This window comes from Telmatherina bonti (genome assembly GCF_933228915.1).
Source record: "Telmatherina bonti genome assembly, chromosome: 5".
Taxonomy (NCBI): Eukaryota; Metazoa; Chordata; class Actinopteri; order Atheriniformes; family Telmatherinidae; genus Telmatherina; species Telmatherina bonti.
Genome location: NC_136623.1, coordinates 31,340,572 through 31,361,278, shown reverse-complemented (window position 1 = coordinate 31,361,278; position 20,707 = coordinate 31,340,572). Strand labels below are relative to the sequence as shown.

The following is a 20,707-nucleotide window of genomic DNA, read 5'->3' as shown; positions in this document are numbered from 1 at the left end:
AACAGAGTTCACATCTGTAGTAACTTACAAGCTTGAATGATGAATTGGCTACTGTATATTTCAGCAGGTTTCCTGATCTTTGGTTCTGTGGTTGCATGTCAAACCCCTCTCTGCAGTGCCTTGCCCCCTTTGCACACAATAAATAGAAAAACAAACAGACCCACGCTAGCAGCAAGCCTTGAGGAACACAAGTATGGGGCCTCCCTTTGAAAAGTGCCTAACTTTATATTTTTCTCATCAGAAATGAAACACAACATTAAGCCATTCATTAAAGTCAACTAAAGCTAATTATGCCTAATCTAGCCGTGTGCCTGTAGGCCAAGAGAGCCCCTATATACTTAGGCCCAGATGTGTCGATGAGTCAGTGGGGAGATAGCAGACCGCAGAGGGGGCTGCTCGCTTTTCTTTGAGTCCTGTGGTTTCAAGGCGCATCAGACTCAGCAGGCCGGCTGCGATGCCTGTTTTCTGCCTGTCTGATGACAGTACCCTCATGACACAATGGGCCATCCAAAGCTACTTCATGGAGCAGGGCTCCATTGAATGGAAACAAGCCAATAAGGATTATGCCTCAATTCAGAACTGTAAATAGATAGAGACTCCTTACTAGATGCCATGTTTTTCCAAGATGAGCCAAATGTAAAGTGCTTCTCCATTCAGATGACCTCTCATTGCTGCAGGGGGCGCCAATGTGTTTAGGTATTTCTGCTTTAAAGCTTAACTTTTAGGCTTTACATTTTGGCAGCTCCAAGTGGAAGTGGGGAAATTGTAGTGGTTGGCAAAATGTCACAGACCAGAAACCATATTACGTCATGTGATCTAACTCTGCTGACCTAATTTTTTTCTTCTCCTTTTTCATTTTTTTCTTCTGTGTCTGATACCACCTCCAAACAGTTAAGAATAATGATGGAACTGCGATACCACCAGGGATTAGAGCATTTAGGTCCATGTCCTTGTGTCAAGTTGCCTGCGGCACTTTCAAAGACACGCCCATCTCCTGCTTAATCCTCATTTTCACTTTCACTTGCATGTAAATTACGGTTTGCTACGTGTTTTTAGTAGGATTTCACTTATGACTGGAATAAATAGCTGAATATCGACTTTAGCAACACGTTCTGGATTTAACTGACATATTAGCATACTAGCATCAAATCATTCCCCAAGTTTCCAACTTTGAAATCTGACACACTTTTTTCTTTAACACCACAGGAAGAAGAATTTTCTGACTTTCCAATATTTCTGAAGCACATGCTTGAGTGTTTGTATGAAGGTGACGTATAGGAAATATCTCTGGAAAGCAAAACTCACTTTTGGAAATGGACCTAATTGAACATCTGTCATGGAAGGTTTCTTCTTGATAACCTTCCTACGAGAGCTCGGGCCAGCAGTGGTAACCCAAACAGCACAAGGGAACAGTTACCATATTGTGAGAAGCAGCAGAGCGTGACTCTGAACTCTGTGTCGACTGATGGAAGGAAATTTTAACGCTGAGGGTCATCATCTGTTCTGTAGCCTTTCTGAGCAGGTTGCGGCTGCTTCTCGCTGATGCGATGGACCATCTCCAATGAGGGAAAAGAAAAAGAGTTCTGTCTACACTCGCCATCGAGAGTATTAATCACTGTGTCAGTCATGCATGTTTTGCAGCGACTTCGCTCGGAGACGTTAATCTCCTGGATGGGTTTTCGCTTTAACTTACTGTCAGTGAATGGAAGCATCAAAGAGCCGAACTGTGAGCTAACCTGCTTTTTTAAATCTCAGTGAAGATCTGCACCGGACCATAGATGAGAAAATAATGAGCGACCTAATCCCAACATTAGCTTTTTAAATTGGAATGTGTATGTTTTAAATCATTCTCACCCAGTGCTGCGGTGATAGTAAGCAGAGCACAGCAGGAAGGGAAGGACAGGCCGAAAAGAGTGAATGAAAGAGTGTCATCCAGAGTAACCTTGTTAGACTGAAGTGATGCTGTGCAGAGAGCCTCTTGTCAGTTGGCTGGCAAGATGAGCTTCTTGTAAATGATTGTCCTCTCTGTCAAAACGCTGATTTCATTTTTCCATCATCTGTGTCTGTCTCATAACAGTTTCCTTCTAAAGTATTAGAGTTTTTTTTTTTTCTCCATTCAGGCCTTGTAGCTACGAGAAATGTCTGTTGCTCTACATGTTTTCATCAGTATCAAGTTCTCCTCTGCAACAAATGTCAAATCACCTTTCTACAGTATTTCCCTGCAGGGAGACAGCAGCACAAAGCAGTACTATAAGTTCTGGCTTACCTCTGGCCCTACGCCTTAATGAACTATGGGTCACTTGAGGTCATATTGCCGTGTCCCAACAATTAATCAACTGCAAACTAAGTTCAGGAGCAACGTAGGGCAGTGTCAGTACCCGTAACCTTTTCCCAGACAGAGGAGTTGTCGGTGTGTGAGGAGAGGGAGCGCTGGATGGCTGCAGATCCTTTCCCCTTCACAGCATTATAAATGTATGTGTGAGGAGGCCCTTAATGGCTGCTAATCCAATTTCTGCCACTGAAATCAAATCTCACTGGCGCCAGTAGTTTTCTCCTTTGCTCACAAATAATGGCTCTCTCTTTGGCCTGTTTATGAAAAAACCAAGCTGCCAAAAAGTCCAGCTTTACCTTCCTTAAGTCCACTGGAATCCTGTTCCAAATTGTTTGGATGTTTTTGTTGTTGTTGCTCTGCTCCCCCGCCTCCCCATCCATGTCTCCTCCACATCCAGTGAAAAATTATTAATTGACTGTCTGCGTCGAGTGGAGCGATGATGTAACAGGAGAGCAAGGGCGCGTTTTCAGCAGCATAGGATCACTTACCGTATGTCTTAATGCCTTCCCGAGGTCAGCCATTGATTTTTGTTTTTAACCGCAAGGCAGTGGAGATAAGATTAGGCTTTCGATTCCTGCACTGCCACTGGAGCGTTAGTGGATGGAGGTATTTGGCCCATGCCAATGGTGGGTGCCTTGCTCCTCTCTGGATATATATGCTAACATAAGGATGCTCCCACAGTAGCCTGAAGCCAAACAAAGAAAAGAATACAGTTCCCTCTCTTAAGTGGAGAAATCTCACGAAGGTCTGAAGGGTGACAAAGTAAATAGAAGCTATATTTCAAGGGAATACAACACTTAACTTATTCTTGAATAGGATCCCCTTTTCCAAAACAAAGATATTAGTTCTGATGATGGGAGCTTTGGCTTTGGCTTCCTTCCCTCTGGATATGGATTTGACTGATTATCTTTCAGTGCATCAGTTGGGCAAGCAGTCATATTGCCACTCCACAAGGAGATATTATTCTGGAGTGCAAACCTAATAATATGATATGCCTAATAATGCTTAACTCTTAGGTTGGTCTTCACCATGCAGTCATGTCAATTATAGGAGAGAGTCTCAGCTGGCATCACAGTAACTCAGAGGGAAAACAGGAATGATGGGGAAGAAAAAGAAAAATCGGTGGACTAGCTTGAAGAAGTTATTGACGAACATCCACCGCAGTGCATGCAGAGGAGTTTAATATTTCTTTGCACACTGCTTTTTTGCAGCTGAAAAGATTACATGTGACGTTAAGTATTTTTCCAGCTCACAAAGGTGATATTGAAGCTTATAGCTGAGCAGGTACAAAGGCCGGGTATCTCACATGCACTCACATGTTTGCGCAAACCTGGATTCATACTGTCAGTTTTGACAGCGGTAACGGCCACAGGCTCTGCCTCTGATTCAGAAAGGCAAAACATTTTGATTTGCTCTTGAGATTTTTGTTTGTTTCATCATCTCATTTCTAAATCAAACACACAAACATCAAGCTGGCAAAGGCAGGCTGTGCCGATGAAGGGCAACCAAACATTGCAGAAACTGTGGTTTGCTGTAGCTATTTTAAATGCAGACAGAACGGAAAGAAAACTACGAAGAAAGATTGTAATTTACTTATAAAAGCCACCTTTCGCTGATTCCGTCCCTTCAGTGCCAGTTACGACGCAAAACAAAGACAGAAAATGATTTGAAACCCACTGAGCCTTCCAAGACAAAATTATCTCTACATGCTGAAGGTTTATGAATTTGTTCTTGGTTTTGAAAGCAGTTGAGGCAAATTAAACTGTTTCCTCTGTGAACCCTGGTAATCAGCTTAAGTGATTACATCGGTTGTAAATATGAGAAGATGAAAGCTTGGTGTTCAGAGCGTTTGCTACCCCGAGGAAAGGATAAATGGGAGTTCATGGGTAGATATGATGGCCCATCTCACTAGGTCTGTATCTGATGGAGGGGGAAGGGGTTTATATGGGGATTGATTGCCCTCTAGCTGTCAGCATTGAGATTGGGATATGAAATATGGTCCTAAGTTATTGCTGAAGTGGCTTTATTAAGTACCATCAGTTAGTTTAGGGGCTTTTGACCTGAGGGTTGATATTTATTCATAATGCCACCACGGAGGAGTGATATTGTAAGAAATTAGTCTCTGTTTCAAATGTGATCGCTCTTAAAAGTCAGATGCTGTCAGCATTTGCTAAATAAGATAAACAAATCTTTGAGGCTGGGAAAGAGTGAGTTTTTCTTTGAAAGTACACTGGTAAACTCTGAACAACTGCCATTAGTTTATGGAGTGTATTTGGTTTCCTCTGTGAGATCCACAGGACTTTTTCGCTGTTGCACAGCATAAATCATGTGCAGGGTGATGATTTTACTTGTAGTCTGTCTTGACAGCTGTCATCAACTGGCTGCAGCCATGGGCAAAATAAGGAATAGGAAAAAGGCTCTAAAACAAAGCTTTCCTACAAAGGAAGTAACAAAGAAAAAGGGGTTTTAAATTTTGTGGCTCTCTGGAAATCTGATTATTTTGTCCAAAAGAATCATTTCTGTCCAAGGTATATGTCACCTAAATTATAGATAATACAGTCTGACTTTAAATGTCTGAAAAACTCATTTCAGTAAAAGAGAGATTATTTTAAGCAAATATTTCTTGTGTTTAATAAAGACTTTCAGTGGTTGGGCTCTGATCAGCCGTGACATTATAGAAGCAATGTTTTCCTGGATGAGGATAGGATACAGTAATAGCATCCCCAGGAGTCTAGATGCTGGTTGTAAGAAAAGAAGATTGCTGAAAGTCTTGAGATGCGCTGGATAACCCAGAGGAGAAGATGAGGAGAAGGTCTTATTAACTGATAAGCAGCTATCTCTGTTGTTCTTGCACAAGGTAGGTTACTGTAAACTCATTCCTAGAATATCACAGAAACACATGTCTTTTTAAAATAAGCAGCCATTTTCTCAAATGTATTTCGAATGTCCCACCTTGTACTTTTCCTTCCCAACAACTTTCTGGGGACAGCCAAAACCACTTCACCAAATAAGTTAAATTCATTGAAAAAATGCAGTCCATGCTTTCCCCAGCATAGATAGCCGTGTAATAAAACATGTCGGCTAAATGTCAGGTTCCCATGAGTCTGAAATGGATTGAGCTGAGACTGTCTCACGTGTGGCCTGTAATGCTCATCTTTCCATCTTCATTCATTCATCCATTCATTCATTCATGATCCAAACTGCTTAGTCCGATTAATGGTCACAAAGGAGCTGAAGCCTATCCCAGCAGTCTATGAGCGAGAATCTTTCCATCTTGTCTGTGAATATTACAACTTTTAGCATTAGCTCAGCCTTGGTGGTACGCTGATTAAAACAGCATAATGAACACCCGATGCCACTTTTTTTAAAATGTTGTGCCTCTAATGTGTTACTTAGTAAGCTAGCAGGTGAATCAGCAGATTTGTTGCTTTTGGCAATCAAAGCATCTGCTTTGTACAAAGTAAAAAAAAAAAAGTGCCTCATTTTTGTCTCCATACAGTTGCAAGTAAGAAATCTGGAACTCTTCTAAATACACGTCATTTCACATTGCTCTGTCTTTCTCCGCATTGTCATTCAAAACTTCATATTACTGTTAGCTTAACATTGTAGCCCCCTTGTTTAAACCTTCTTTTTCTGCTGTTTTTTTCTATTTTTTAGTTTTCATGCATGGGATTCCTTGTTCAAATCCTGTCCTTTTCCAGTTTTCCCCCAGTGTGTTTGGTTTTCTTCTTTTGTTTCCACTACTTACTAGTCTTTGCTTAATGATTACAGTCACATACAGTTACAACCTGACGGTAAACAAAGGTTAAAACAAAACCAAACCAAAAAGTTTATTTGAAAACTGGATCATGGACAGAAACTTTAATTATACAACTTCTGATTATTCTGCATAATTGATTTTAGTTCAATAGTAAACCAGGAGAAAGTCGACTTATCACCACAACTGAAAAACACAACATTGCTCCGATGAAGTAGGTGTGTTAATCTAAGATTCAGTCTAAATGTGTATTTGTTTCTGCACTAAGTGTGTGTTGTGGTGAACTTTGGGTTAAAGATCTCCCGCCCAGTCTTGAACAACCAGGAAAACTGCTTTTTAACTTAATTCTCACATATTTATTTGTGTTTCAAGCAATTGCTGTAAATGCAGGCCTTTTTAGTTTAAATGTAGCCTTGCATCCAAGGAATGGCCTGTTTCAGAGGGAATTAATGCTGCACCATAGTCCCATCAAATGTAATTCATTTTGAGCTGATTGCACTGAAAGTTGTGTTTATCGGGCACCTAGCAACACTGTTTTAAATAAAAATGACCTCTTTAAAGAGCAATTAGAATAAACGAACCAACAGGCCAAATACCTTTGAGCTTCAGATTTGCTTTAACAAGTATTGTACAGTAAGTCATGCAAAAAGTCTGAGTGGAATCAGCTCGGCAAGTGTACAAAGCTATTGGACAATCTATTTCAATTTAACGACATGCGAGTTTGATTGAATTGATGTAAAAAAAAATCTTCCCAAAGGGAGCTGTGTGCGAGAAACTTTATTACCATAGTTCACATTGGCAACTCGAAAAACGTGATTAGATTAATTGCAGGAAATGGCTCCAAGATGGTTTGATGTTTGCATGCATCTGTATTATTCATCGAGAGACCTCTCTGCTTAAACGGTGAATATTTTTTACATTTACCTCACAGTAAAGTCCTGAGAATGGGAAATTGTTTTTTTTTAGGGGGGTCTGGGGTGAGGGCAGTTAAAGGGCCACCACGATGCTACACATCTGAAAAGGCAATTATAGATAATGCCACATTTCACACACCGTTACCATTTTTTTTGTGAGGAAATAAAAAAGCCTGAACAAGTGCAATAATAAGATCCAGAATGAGGCAGAAAAGCTTGCATTGGAGACTTTGTTTTGCTGTATTACTCTCCTTTGCTTCCTCCCTTGGCGAACCATAGCGTGGCTTGTTTCACTGTGTTCTAATCAGGATCCAGATAGCGTCTCATCATCCAAGCATTACCCCACTTTTCCCCCCATTAGATTTTCTTCTCCCTTAAATTCCCTCACACTCACTCCCCCCCCCCCCCCCCCCTTGCTCACAAGCATTTTGCACACACACCTCGTTATCTTATTTGTGGCCTTGGCAGTCAGATTGTTGCTTTGTGGTCCAGTAGCCAAGATTTCTCTGTCGCAGAGAGCCGTGGGTGCAGAACCACCACCACACAAGCTTCCACAAAAGCAGGAAGTCAGTTCCCAGCATGCTTTGCCCATCCCAGAGAAACCTGGGATGGATTAACCTTGGGCACGGGGACATTTCCAACTCAGCAAAGACAGTTACGCAACTTCCCACACTTATCTCTTCTGTCGGTTGCTGTGACAGTGAAATGTGTTGGCCAAAACGACATTTGTTCAGAACTGAGGTTTTTGTTTTTGAAGTTAAAGTGAGCTGAGATCTGATATGTTTTGTTCCATCCATCATGTAAGGTTAACTCTTTATGTAGTGAATCTGTGATTTTTCTTGTTAAAACACATACATACAATACAGGATCATTTCCCATGTACCAAATTCTCAGATCAAAGGAAATAAATCTTAGTGCCTGTTTTTTTTTTTTTTTAAACTACTGTTTTAGGTAATCTTGTTATAAAAAAAAGGAAATGAAAATGGAAAACAGCAGTGCTTTTCACCTGATAGAATGCTAATCATTGGGTGTTTAACACTGACAAGCTGTCCAGATTTAGAGTCTGACTGATAAGCGTGAATAATCAGCTTCCTTTATTGAATCCCTGAATGGATATGTCCTCCAACTTATTTCATCCAGATGTCCAGAATCGAGAAGAATCTGAAAATAAAAGGACATTAAAATTTGATGTTACAGCAGATGTTAAAGCTGTAGAAATAGACTCAAGGTGGGAATGCAAGAGATTTGTATCAGTGCACATGTTCTGTTTTAACTCTTGAATGTTTGCACTGAGTAAACAGAAACAGAGAATGTTTTATTGCATTTCTCATCTTCTTTAGATAATAAGTATTAATTTATTATTTGACAAACAGTTTAGATAACAGTTACAGATCTAATAAACATGATAAAAATACCCAAAATTTGACTCATTATGAAACAAAGTACTTTTTACATACTCAAACCGACTGGTAGAAAATCAGCTTTATTTCCAACTTTGTATTCCTAAGATTCATTATAATTGCTGAAAAATGTGTTCTTCCTAAGTGTAACCCCTATATAAGGGGTTAAGCAGGGATTTAAATGATGCATGTAACCAAACTGACGCCCAGGTTCTGCCGGAGGTTTTTTCTTCCCGCTAAAAGGGAGTTTTTTCCTTCCCACTGTCGCCGTGTGCATGCTCAGGATGGGGGATTGGATTGAAGTCATGACTCGATGCAATCAGTTGGTTTCTATTATAGGATATGTATGAATTGGCTTGAAATGATGTGTATGTTGATTCATGTATGTAAAGTGCCCTGTGACAACACTGTTGTGAAGTGGTGCTATACAAATAAAGCTGAATTAAATTGAAATAAAGATGATGTTTTGAACACCCACGAGTTTTTTGTGTCAGAGTAAGAAAACAAGAGACAATAGTCGCTGAAACAATGAAGAAGGTTCAGAACACAAGAAGGTTCTTATTTTCAAGATATAATATTTTAAAGTAGTAATGAATCAAACCATCTCCCTCTCTGTTTGTCCTTTTCCTCTCAGGGGGTTCAGGGAAGCACCGATCCAAAGAGCCAAAGAAGAAGAACAAGCAGAGGCTGCGCTTTCGGGCCCAGAACCAGCACAGTGACCACTTGGCCTCTGCGCGAACCAGCCAATGAGGACTGAAACTACCCAGTGAACAAAAGAACCAACACGAAGCTGCTATCTGCTGCTGCACCCATACTCTGACTGACGACTACCGCAACCCCCACCACCACCTCCCCACCCGCCCCCCAGCCCTCTCCCCGACCTCCACTATGCCCACCAGGACACAGCCACGCCTTACAAATCCGTCTCTCCACTAATATGAGTCGTATAATGAGTGATATTAGTACCATAAACACACACTCTGCCTCCCGCCACTTCCTCCTCTGCCAAGTGACTCTGCCCCGCCCCGGCTGTCCCACCCCTTGCCCTATGGACCTTCACAGTTAACATAACTGAAACTAATTTCCCATCATTAACCACGTCATTAACCGTCCAAGGTGATAGGAGAGGGAGGGGAAACCAGAGGTAACGTGGAGGCGGGAGAACCAGTTAGAGGGCGGTGGATAGGTGAGCTAAACTGCTCTGGGAAGGTATGACAGATGTGCTCCGGGATAAAGAAACAGAGGAGGTTCAGCTGAAGCAAATGATGCTGATGGACAAGGAAATGGCATCTTGAACTAAAGGAGACTGTTTTTTTGTTCCTATATTTATGTCAAAGCTACCCTCACCCTCCCTCGAAACGGAGACGGAGTGTCCCCATGTGTGGCCTTTATGTTATGTACATTTTTGAGAGTAATATTAAAGAAATTACCATGCATAGTTGCAAAGTATTTTATTCTCAGCACAAACTGTTTACGTTCAGACCGCTTAATGCTGTAACTGTATAGTGTCAAATTATTAAAAAAAGAAAGAAAAAAAAAGAATAAATTTAGTTGTTGGACTAGCATGGCAACAGACGTGTACATAGTTGATCTAATTATAAAAGCTTATTACTGTATTTTCAGTATTGACTCGTTCACCGTTCTAAATGTTTTAGAAACGTAAAAAAAAAGGTTGTAATACAAGCTATGGATTAAAATGATTAAAAACAATTAATAAACTTAGCCACCTCATAGCTATTTCATTTATATGGTATATATTTGATTTATTTATTAATTCAGTTTTGTACTTTTGTTGTTCAGTGAGATCTTTTGCCTCATACTGTTACTCCTATATGCTGAGATATTATTTGACTTCCTTATAGCAGTGCATATCTTTAACATGCAGAAAAGATTTTTGTCTGTTATACAAGTGTTGTAGCCTGTTACGTTCATTTGACCTCATCTACTGATTTCAATGCTCTAGAGAAGAAGAAGAGAAAAAAAAACTACAACTAATGAAACTATGCTTTTACATATTATAGGTTTATTAATTAGGCTCCAGCTAATGTATGGTCATAGGACTGCATATGTGTACATTGTGTTTTATTAAAATTACATTTCATGTGATTGTATGATAAAGCCTTTCATTATTGTCTGTGGTTATAATATATGTGGCTAAACTCTGAAACTGTTGTGTTTTTGTCTCACTTCTGAACACAGTTAAGTGATTTAAAAAACATTTGGGAAAGCCGTTATGTCACGCTGCATGACACTACTTCTACCTTCAGCCAAAGGATTGGATATGGTCGATTGGGTCTTAATGGCATGACTGTACTGCTAACGGGTTGTCATTCACAGTGACGTATCTTCCTGAATCCTACCAAAACGATGCATGTCGCTGATAGTTCATCAATCTTTTTCTCATGTGATCCCCTAACAACCCGTATTTGGCCGTGGCATTTGTCTTTCATCATGCGACGCTTAATCGATCAGCCACTTTGTTAGAATAAACACACTCATTCATTTTAATGGTCCTCAAAACATCACATAAACACATATAAAACTTTTCTCTGGCCTTCATCTTCCCGGAATAGGAGCAAGGAGAAAATGTTTTAATGCAGGTCATGGAAAATTTAGCCCAAGATCCACAGAGTATAATCACTGTCCTCGAAGAGGAAGAAAATCCAAATCTGCCAGACAGCTTATAGATGCACAGTAGCAGATTAATCACATTGTGTCACATATCCTGGGAGGAATAGACCGCAGCCTTCCTGTCTGGTTGCACATGATATTTCCATAGGACCAATGTCAGTATGGAAATACTCAACTCTTTATGTGCTCCATGTCTGTCGTGACGACACATATGAAAAAGTTTAAGTGGCTCTACATCTTTTACAGGTGTTCAATAACCAAAGGTTTAACACTCAGCTCAACACTTCCACTGACTGACATTTGTTAAGGAACCACAAAGTGCAGTAACAGCTATGAGACAGAGCCAAATAAGAATAAAACATTATAAAAATACCTTTGCAGTACTGAAGATATGTTTTGATACCAAGCCATTCCAACTAATACATTAAAGTGCAATTAGTGAATGTCAGTTTTATTCATGAAGCAAATTTAAAATGGGTTGACCTGAAAATGTGCTGCGCGAAGAGAACTCAACAACCAAGCAATAAAGCATCCCATAAAACATGATGAAACTCAGTTGGTGAAATCAATAAAATGATAAAATGAACTAAATTAACACACAATCAATCAAAGGATAAAATACCCAGTGTCAGGTTCTACTAAATGTTGTTGAGAAATGGTTTCTAGGCTAGAAACTTGCCAAACTGAGCAGCGCTAGTCAGTTTCAGATTAACAGCAACCAGGGGTGGAAAGTAACAAATTACTCACCTGACTGTAATTGAGAAGTTTTTGTGAGTAATTGGTAGCTTTTTACTTTTACTTTAATTAGTAGTTTTACTCAAGTACATTTTGACCCCTTTTCCTTCATTACACTGGAAACCTCCCCGTTACTGAGTAACGAATTAAATGCAGGGAAAAAGCATCAGCCTGAACAGGCATTAGCCCGAACTTCACCGATTGTCCATCTCTACTGCTAATCTACTTCAGTCATGTTCCACACCCCATGAAAGAGAATGTGTGGGTGTGGGTGTGTGTGCAGGCAGTATTCTCACTGATGAATGAAAAGTTTAATAAAAACAGTGTTGGATTGGGTTTATGACTCGTCCTCTGTTTGCTTCAGGTAATTAAAAGTAACTAAGTAACTTCTATTGAAAGTAAATTTTAAATTTCATTGTTCGAATAAAGTATTTTTCTTTCATTTCATTCATTTTTCATTTCATTTCATTTCATTCATTCATTCTGTACTTTTACTAAAGTAGAATTTTAGATGGGTACTTTCACTTTTACTTGACTAGAATTTAAGCAAAGTACAGAAACTTTTGCTTGCTTACATTGTTTTTTAAAATACATTTTTCACCCCAGGTGGCAGCTACAACAAAGGGAAGATCACTCTTGATGTTTAAACTTTGAACCATATAAAACCACCTGATTACTTCATTTTAGTGTCCTGACTGAAGTTAAATGGTATAAATCTTCTAAAGCTAGGAAATTTTTTTTAATTTAGTATAGGGTTGTTGGGTTTAATCTCAAAATCAATTTCATGGCAAACACAAAGCCAAGAGAGCAAGACCAGCTCTAGATTTTTAAAAAGTGCTCACATTTTTTGTTCCTTTAAAAAAAAAAAACTGTACCAGAGGACTTTTCTATAACTTAATGCTTTTCTAGCTTCTGCTTTTCTTATTATAAAATCCAAATGAATTCCTAATCTGAGATTAGATGGTAAAGAGATTCCTTGTTGGTCATTAGGCTATATTAGTTTTATTTGCATTTACCTTGCTTTTTTATTTGCCCTTGCTTTGCATTTACTGGTTAACTTGCACATATTGCTCTCACTTATAGATGTGATAAGAAGCATTGATCAGGCAGGGTTTGCTGGTTTGTTGGTATATTGGTGTGCAAACTGATTGCTCTGTGTACTGCAGGCATGAATTAGCCTAATATTGGTGCGATCAGTGGACTAAAACAACCTACAAAATCACCACATCATAACAGAAAGATACTCTCACACTGCTGTGGTTTTATTGTTTTTAAGTATTGTTGGATCTGAGGCAAAACCTGGGGTAGGTAATGTTGGGGAGGTGGCAAGATTTAAAAGTGGCACCCTGTTTTGGCTCCTACCTCTCAAGCCAAGGCTTTTTTAATTCGCAGCTTTTTCCACCAACAATTTTCTCTGTCTTGGCTGTTTAGCGGGAGGAGGCAAATAAACCGAGCCTTTCTGCATTTTCTCAGCCATGTTTGCCGACCGAGTTTCTTCTTCACTGCTTTGTATTTTCATCCCAAATGCAGGGTGTGGCTATCAGGTATGCGCTGTGGGAGGAGGAGGAGTGGAGCCAGGAGAAGAAGCTTATGAATTATAAGAAATGAATAACTTCATTTCGGTCTGAACGTTTGGATTGGTCAGAGTTTTTACAGATTTACAGTAAACTGAGGGGTCTAACTATATTTCTTATTGTTCATGATTACAAAATGTATAGACTACTATCAGGACGAGGAACCATTTCACCCAGATTAAAAAAGAATATCTGAGCAAGATTACCTACCTAGCTTTAATGGGATTTTGGGTGAAGAATTGGGACATTATTTTAGTCTTTTCTCACATATCTTTTGTGGAATTAGGTTAAGTAAATCACTTTTCAGTTCAGTGTCGAGGTAAACAAACATAAATAGTGTCACCAATTCAGAATGCAACAAAAAGTAAAATATAGATATTTTCCCCTCATTTCTGAGTTATGGTGGTGAAGCGCTTAATTTGTCATAGAGAACGTTTATAGCAACTTCTCTTTTGGTGTTTGTAAAGAAAAAAGTATTTTCAGAGGAACTGGACACACATTTTGTAAAATAGACAAACTGGGACTTCAATCCCACTAAAACCATGGTTGCCTGCACAAAAAGCAGTTTTTCTTTTTTCTTTTTAATTAAATTTACAAGTAAGTGTTGAAGGCAGAAAAGTATTAAGCAGTTTTCACTATCCTTATCAAAATTGATTGATTTTAGTTTTAAGAACCTGCAGTTTTAATCAAAGATCTGCAAATTCTTTTTGAATAATTGAGATATGCAACCAGTGAGGTCAGTAAACAGTCAGTTCGGCCTGGCAGCAAGTGAAACAAGGAAAAAGTGATTGTTACAGAACCTTAAATAAGGCATCGATGTAGCAAGTTTTTTTTTTTTTTTTTTTGTTTAAGCACATCTGTTGCTGGTTACAAGTTAATGAACGATTCACAGATGTCATCCTCTGAGCCAGACTGTCACTGCTCCAGACTGGGGGATTAAACCGAAGGGCTTACAGAGAGGAACTGCGCTGAAGTGGATTCATTAAGCACAAGACCGCCACTAAGCACACACTGCAGCATCAATGGAAAAAGAAAAGAAAAACCAACAATTTTTTCACACATTCACATTCAGAAACATCTCCATTTCCCCCTTCACCTCTCACCTTTTTATATCAGCCCTGTCCTTTTTTTCTGCAACAGTAAGAAACAGAACATGGATGGTACTCTCAGAGTTGTTAAGAGAGTTACCAGTCATCCACACATCAGAAGCAATGGTCCTCCCTGTGTAAACCACTTCTGTAAACCGTGTGTATGCCTGCCTTTGAATGTGTTTTAATGTTTGTGCTGAGTGTGGTTAGGTGGCTGAGACTGAAGCTCCCTTTTAATCTGACAGAGAGCATTTTCATTAGTTCTGTTGGGTTCTATTATTAAAACCTGCTTCAAAGGCACAACAAGTGAAACCGCTAACAGGAAATGACCCAGTGGGCTTGAAAGTGTACAGATCAGTGATATGCTGTTTTTAAAGCAGGTTGGCGTATAGTATTTATTGCACACTCTGCATGTACCTCACAAGACAGTCGGACCTCTGCTCTACATTCACATACCGTAAACCTTTGAATAGTGTGCGGTGGTGGGATATGTGACACATACATTCCAATGCAAACGGCAGACGTGGAAGTTATGACATTGGTGGGAAAAGTAAGATTGCTTGGGGATAATAAATGTTCTAATAATTTGCTGCTTTTAATAACTGTATAATGAGCCATCGCTCGCTGTTTAAGTTGAGGGAAATCTGGAGTCATTAATCTTCACATGGGTTAGCCATGGCGTTTGGCACTGAGTAGGAACATAGTGGTGTCAAAGGAATAGCAGATATTAATATTTAAAACAAGTTTACCATATGTTAGACATCATGGTGTGTACAAGCCTGCTAAATGGGGGCATTAATGGTCGACTTTTATTACTAAACTCCCTCCTAATTGCAACAATGCAATCCAAAGTCAACTCTCAGTGCAGGATTTGGTGTCATTTGGAGTTGCTAGGTAACAAGTTAATCCTTAAAATAAATATGTACTTCAATAAAAGCTAATTGTCTGTGACAGCCATTTACTGTGCAGCAGAAGCTTTCGAAAAAAGGAAATTGTTAAAAAAAAAAAAAAAAAAAAAAAAATTTAGAGCTGGACAAGGAGTGTGCTGGAGAACCGGCGTGGATGGCGATCACAGTCATGTAGCCCTTTGATATCTTCCACACTCACAGAACGAGGAGTTCATGCTCGCAGTGCACAATGATACACAAAAACAGATCATCAGCATTATTAGAACCACTTACAGGTGAAGCATTCATTCATTCATTCATTCATTCATTCATTCATTCATTCATTTTCTAATTCAGGGTCATGGGGAAGCTGGAGCCTATTCCAGCTGGCTTTGGACGAAAGGCAGGGTACACCCTGGACAGCTCCCCAGTCCATTGTGTGGGATTGTGTGTGTCAGATGTGATGAGATCTGATGGCAGCTATGAGAAGCAAGCCCAGTCCACAAAGGCGCCACAACCTCACCAAGACCCAGAGGATTTAATGCTAACATACCTGGACCACTGACTGGTCAAAGCTCCTTTGTCTACTTAAGAAGGACCTATTTAATGTGGTCACAATGTTAAGTCATGTATGTTTATCATGTATGTTTAAGTTTGAAATCCAAGATGGCAAATATGTGAAATAGTAATAATTCACACTTTATGTTTCAGTTGGGCACCATTGCAGCAGGTGCAGTGGCAGGATGTGTTTTTACCATCTATCACACACAGCGGAACAGACATGCATTGCTATACCAACTTCGGTGTGATGTTTCCTAAGGGTGCAGTAAGGGTTTTTTAAAGTTATTTTTTGGCATATTTAACCCATGGTTTCTCCAGAATACCTGGCTTTTTCTGCTGCTTTGGGATCCAAACACAACACAAGGCCATTGTCCCTGCTCGCTTGAGGGAAATATACGGAGAACAGTTCCGTCCTTCCACTCAGGATGTGACATGCAAGGACTTTATGACTTGAACTGAATCACACTGTGCACCTTAAACATATTACAGACTGGGCAAACATTTCCTCTCGCTGCTGCTTTGAGCCATGGGCACAGCTATTATATTGGGGTTGGAGAGCCAGCTGGTGAGGACAAATCACAAGGATTGCTTATTCCCCCTCATGACTCCCTGGCAGCCCTGCTCCATTCATTCAGTTTTTATATGTGCCCACTGCCTAGTAGCTGTGCTACTACCGGTTTCAAGGGAGAATAAATCAAAACCAGGTCTTATTAAAGTATATTAAGACCAGTTGAATTGGATATAATGTACTCAGTAAGGGCCCAGAAGGGTTGTATGTTAGCCATACCTGACACTCGTGGCTTCTCTGAGTTAGGATATGTTGTTTTGCAGTTGCACTGGCTTGTTCCACGGGGGCAATTCTCTTCAGCCAAATGTTGCATCGTGGGTAAGAAGATTTTAAGTGGGTATGTATACAGCAGGGGGTAAAGCAGGGTTTCATTGTCCAGGAATGTTTATCCTCCACTCTGCTTTTATTCAGGGTCGGATTATGTAGCAGCATGCCTCAGAAACAACTTTTGCCTCCACTTGGAGGGTCTGTGGAAGAAATATTCATTCATATATATACACATGTACAAACAGTTGTTATCCTCGTAATAAGAAGCCAGGCTCATTGCTCCCTCAAGGCATGGCGGGTAGGTGGAAGAGGAGGGTGCTGTATCTAAGTCTCGCTCGCAGGGCTGGGCTCTTGGAAAGGGCTGGGACCAGTGATGCTCCCAGTGAGTGCAACACAGTCATCGTCCTCAGCACAGCACTTTTTATTGGGTTGTCTGTGGGTTGCAGAAATGTGTTTAATCAGCTCAGCTATAGGGGAGGTCTTGACCTCATGGAAGTGATTCCCTGCCCTGATTGTGTGTGTGTGTGTGCGTGGGTGTGTGTGTGTGAATGGTTCCCAGCCTTTGCCGTGGAGTGTGACCTGTGGTGGAGACTCTAGTTCACACCACACTCTCCCTTGTTACTGAATGATTAACTGTAGAAAGTTATGACTAATCACACCTTGGAGGTGGAAACAGCTGCAGTTAAATGGATTTTTCTGAAAATTTGGGTTTAATGTTGCCTTAATTTTATACAAGATGTATAAGAAAGTTCTACATTTTGTGATTCTTAATTAATGGGAAAAAAAAATCACACAGAAAATGGACTTGGGGCTAATATGACCACCAGTGTGAATGTTACAAGGTAGGATGGATCCATGCTTTCCTGTTGTTTCCTCCAAATTCTGACCCTATATCATCTGAAATCAAAACTCATCAAAACAGGCAACATTATTCCATCTTCTATTTGTGTGCTGTTACTCAGCTGCCAATAAGGGTTGCGGGGGAGCTGGAGCCTATCCCAGCAATCACTGGGTGCACTGTGGACAGGTCACCAGTCCATTGCAGATTCCCAGTAGATCAGCAGTTCAGACCAGCCTGTCAACAACCATCCCATATTCAAAGTGGCTTAAATCCCCTTTCCTTCTCATTCTGGTGGTCAGTTTGAATGTTAGCAAATCATCTTAACCATGTTTACATTCCTATATGCACTGAGTTGCAGCTGTGTCATCGACAGGTTATGTATTACTGTTAGCATGTAATTTAATATGTGTGTGTGATAAAACGGCAGGTGAGTGTGTGTTCTGTCAGTAAATGACTAAAGTTACTATAATACTTTTATAACCTGCTGGTTGGCTTAAAATTAAAACAATCATGTTTGACATAAAATATGTTCTTTTTACCATACAGTTGTCACCCAAATGTATATCATTTCATGCTGATAGAATAATTGATTTGATCATTGAAATACACAAGGACCATCTGGAATTGCTCTAATTTCTTTGGTAAAGATGAACAGATAGCCTAAATCACTTAACAGCTTAGCTTTCTGCCCTTTATTGCGATATAAGTATATATTAAGTAAACGGTCTGTTGAGTACAAGGTTGCATGCTGCAAAATACCAAGTAAAAAGAATCAACATGGTTTGATTGGGTTGATACATCATCCTAAATAAACTTACTGTCTTACAATATACACTATTGGATTCTGCCACTTCTATGTTTGGGACAAACAGACTGTTGTGCATGTTTGTACTTGAGTCATCCACTACATGACTGCTCATTTGTCCAGTATAATAAACTTCTAGCAGAGCGTTTCTTTTCCATGAACCACAGCAATCAGATTCGTTTGAAATTCATTAATGTGCCACTGAAGATGATGAACTTAGTCATCTACTTTTTGGATGAAACAATAGATGACCACCAGTTTGGTACTGGGCTTTACACTTAAACACTTCATAGAATAATTTTATATTTGAGTGGATTTGAGAGATTTATATGGAATTGTGTTGCTGCATTTTCATTAATAAATCCGACTATATTAGCTTTAAAACTGATAAAACGCTAAGAATAATTTTTCACTGTGCTTTGTAGTTTTTCATGTTCTTTTTGCTCTGGACCTTTTAGGCCAAGTCTAAAATCCAAAATGAGTATGAACAAAATTATGAACTTGTGAAACTAATGCAGAACTGTGGTACCGCCACAGACCTGGCAACACAGCATTGGAGACAATAGCACATCATGGAGGCTTGATGACAGCACACCTACTGCGAGAAGCAAAGGTTTAGAAGTAAGCAGGGGATTGGATGATGTGCGGATTAATTATGTGTAACGATGCAATGATAGAGTTCAGGATCACTGCCAGCAGATGCCTCTTTTTTTTTTTTTTACCTGATACTGTTACAAGACAACCGGGATTAACGCCATACAGATGCACTGCTGCAACATGCTCACTGGGAACTGTTGCAGCAGCATGCTCACACTGTGCTCATATTTGTTGGCTACTGGGACATAACCTGCCATGAAGATATTTTTTACAACGTGAAAAGTGTTCTTATGGCAGATTTCTCAGTCCATGTCTGGAAAGTGACCAAAATATTTGAAGCATGCACATCTAAGCAGTTTTTCTCATTGATATAAAACAAACTTTGCTCTGTTTCACTACGTGCTTCATCTGAGATGATCTGCCAGACGTGTTGTTACATGCAGCTCATTTCCCTGATATTAACACCAAACTTTATTCAGCCTTTTTTCCATTGATTACTTCAATCACTCATGTTTGGTTGTGTTAACTGTTTTTGTATGTAATGTGTTAAAATACATATTAATTTCAGTTTTTTTCTGACTTAAAAATCAAGACAGATGGCAAGTGGCACATTACAGCTGCTAAAATCAGCACTATCACCAGGGCTATGGGTCTGTCCGCATTTCTCTTTTAAGACCATCTTTAAGATTAAAAGCAGCAACATCCTGCAGCTTCGACTGCTTACCACAGGAGAATTTTAGTTTGTTCTTTAAAACACTAGATTGAGGATTTATAGAGCTACTGTACAGCAGTGTAGCAATGAACAGACCCCTAATTGCTGCCTGCCTGCTCTGCATCTTCTACGTGTGTATGTAAAATAAACCACATGTTGTGTGTGTGTGTGTTTGTGTGTGTGAGGAAGCTGACTCTAACTCTCAGCCTTCATTTATTATCTCCTTGTGTGGTTTGGCAGCAGCTCTGTTGGTATGGGGGTGTACAACGGGCATCTGTCTGGACGTGAAGCAGGCCTGGCACGCTGCTCAGCCCCCCTGCAATGCTGCATGAGGGTGGGATCAGAGCAGGAGTCCACCAGGCTCCAGACTGCTAGTCTGTACGTTTGTACATATACACTCCTGTCTGTATGGAGGTACTTAAATTAAAATCACACAAGCTTAAACAGCAGCAACAGGTCGGCCATTGTTCTGCACGTTGCTTGAAATGAGCTGACCTCCCTTAATGTTGTTTCACCATTCATCACGCTATCACATAATCCGTCTGAGTCTGTGTGTTCCTAATCATTTTTGCAAAAATCTAACTCCAGACCGTTTATTTGACCTTTGTGGTCGTTATAATTTTTAGGTGTGATCCAGCAAAGTTGAAAGTAACACAGTAGTATCTGCATTGCCATGGCTGGGCGCCATACCTCCCAGTGTTCTACTGGATAACAAGCGAACCGCCTTGGAGTTTAAGCCCAGAGAGCTCTTGGATGACAAAACACCGTTGGAAAACGATATTATAGCTGGAAGTGTTTGTTGGAAACTAATGAAGGATATTTCCTCCCAAACACCACCGAGTGTTACATTGCTGTGAAGTTACAAAGGCCTTAATAGCTCTCCTTTCTGGTTATCAAAGTTGACTGATTGCGCTCATGAGGTTTAAACACACACTTGTTGCACATCAGATTTCAAGATTTATTGTCATGGATAACATCAAAGTTTTGTGGGAGCATTAACACCTTTTTGCACCAAAGTGCAATGCAAAGAAAAACAAA

General features: G+C 39.9%; 1 protein-coding gene across 3 annotated transcripts in view; it reads left to right on the top strand.

The window, feature by feature from the left end:
• The window catches only part of rspo2 (R-spondin 2), a gene marked incomplete at both ends in the record, with an annotated part of 62,361 nt that extends 53,208 nt beyond the window's left edge, over window positions 1-9,153 (top strand). For 2 of the 3 annotated variants that reach the window (XM_079241374.1, XM_079241372.1), the window contains one exon: window positions 9,038-9,153. In XM_079241374.1, the coding sequence (XP_079097500.1) occupies window positions 9,038-9,153 (116 nt within the window). The remainder of the gene's footprint in view (window positions 1-9,037) is intronic. The other variant, XM_079241373.1, reaches the window with a different exon arrangement.
• Window positions 9,154-20,707: the final 11,554 nt, after the last annotated feature.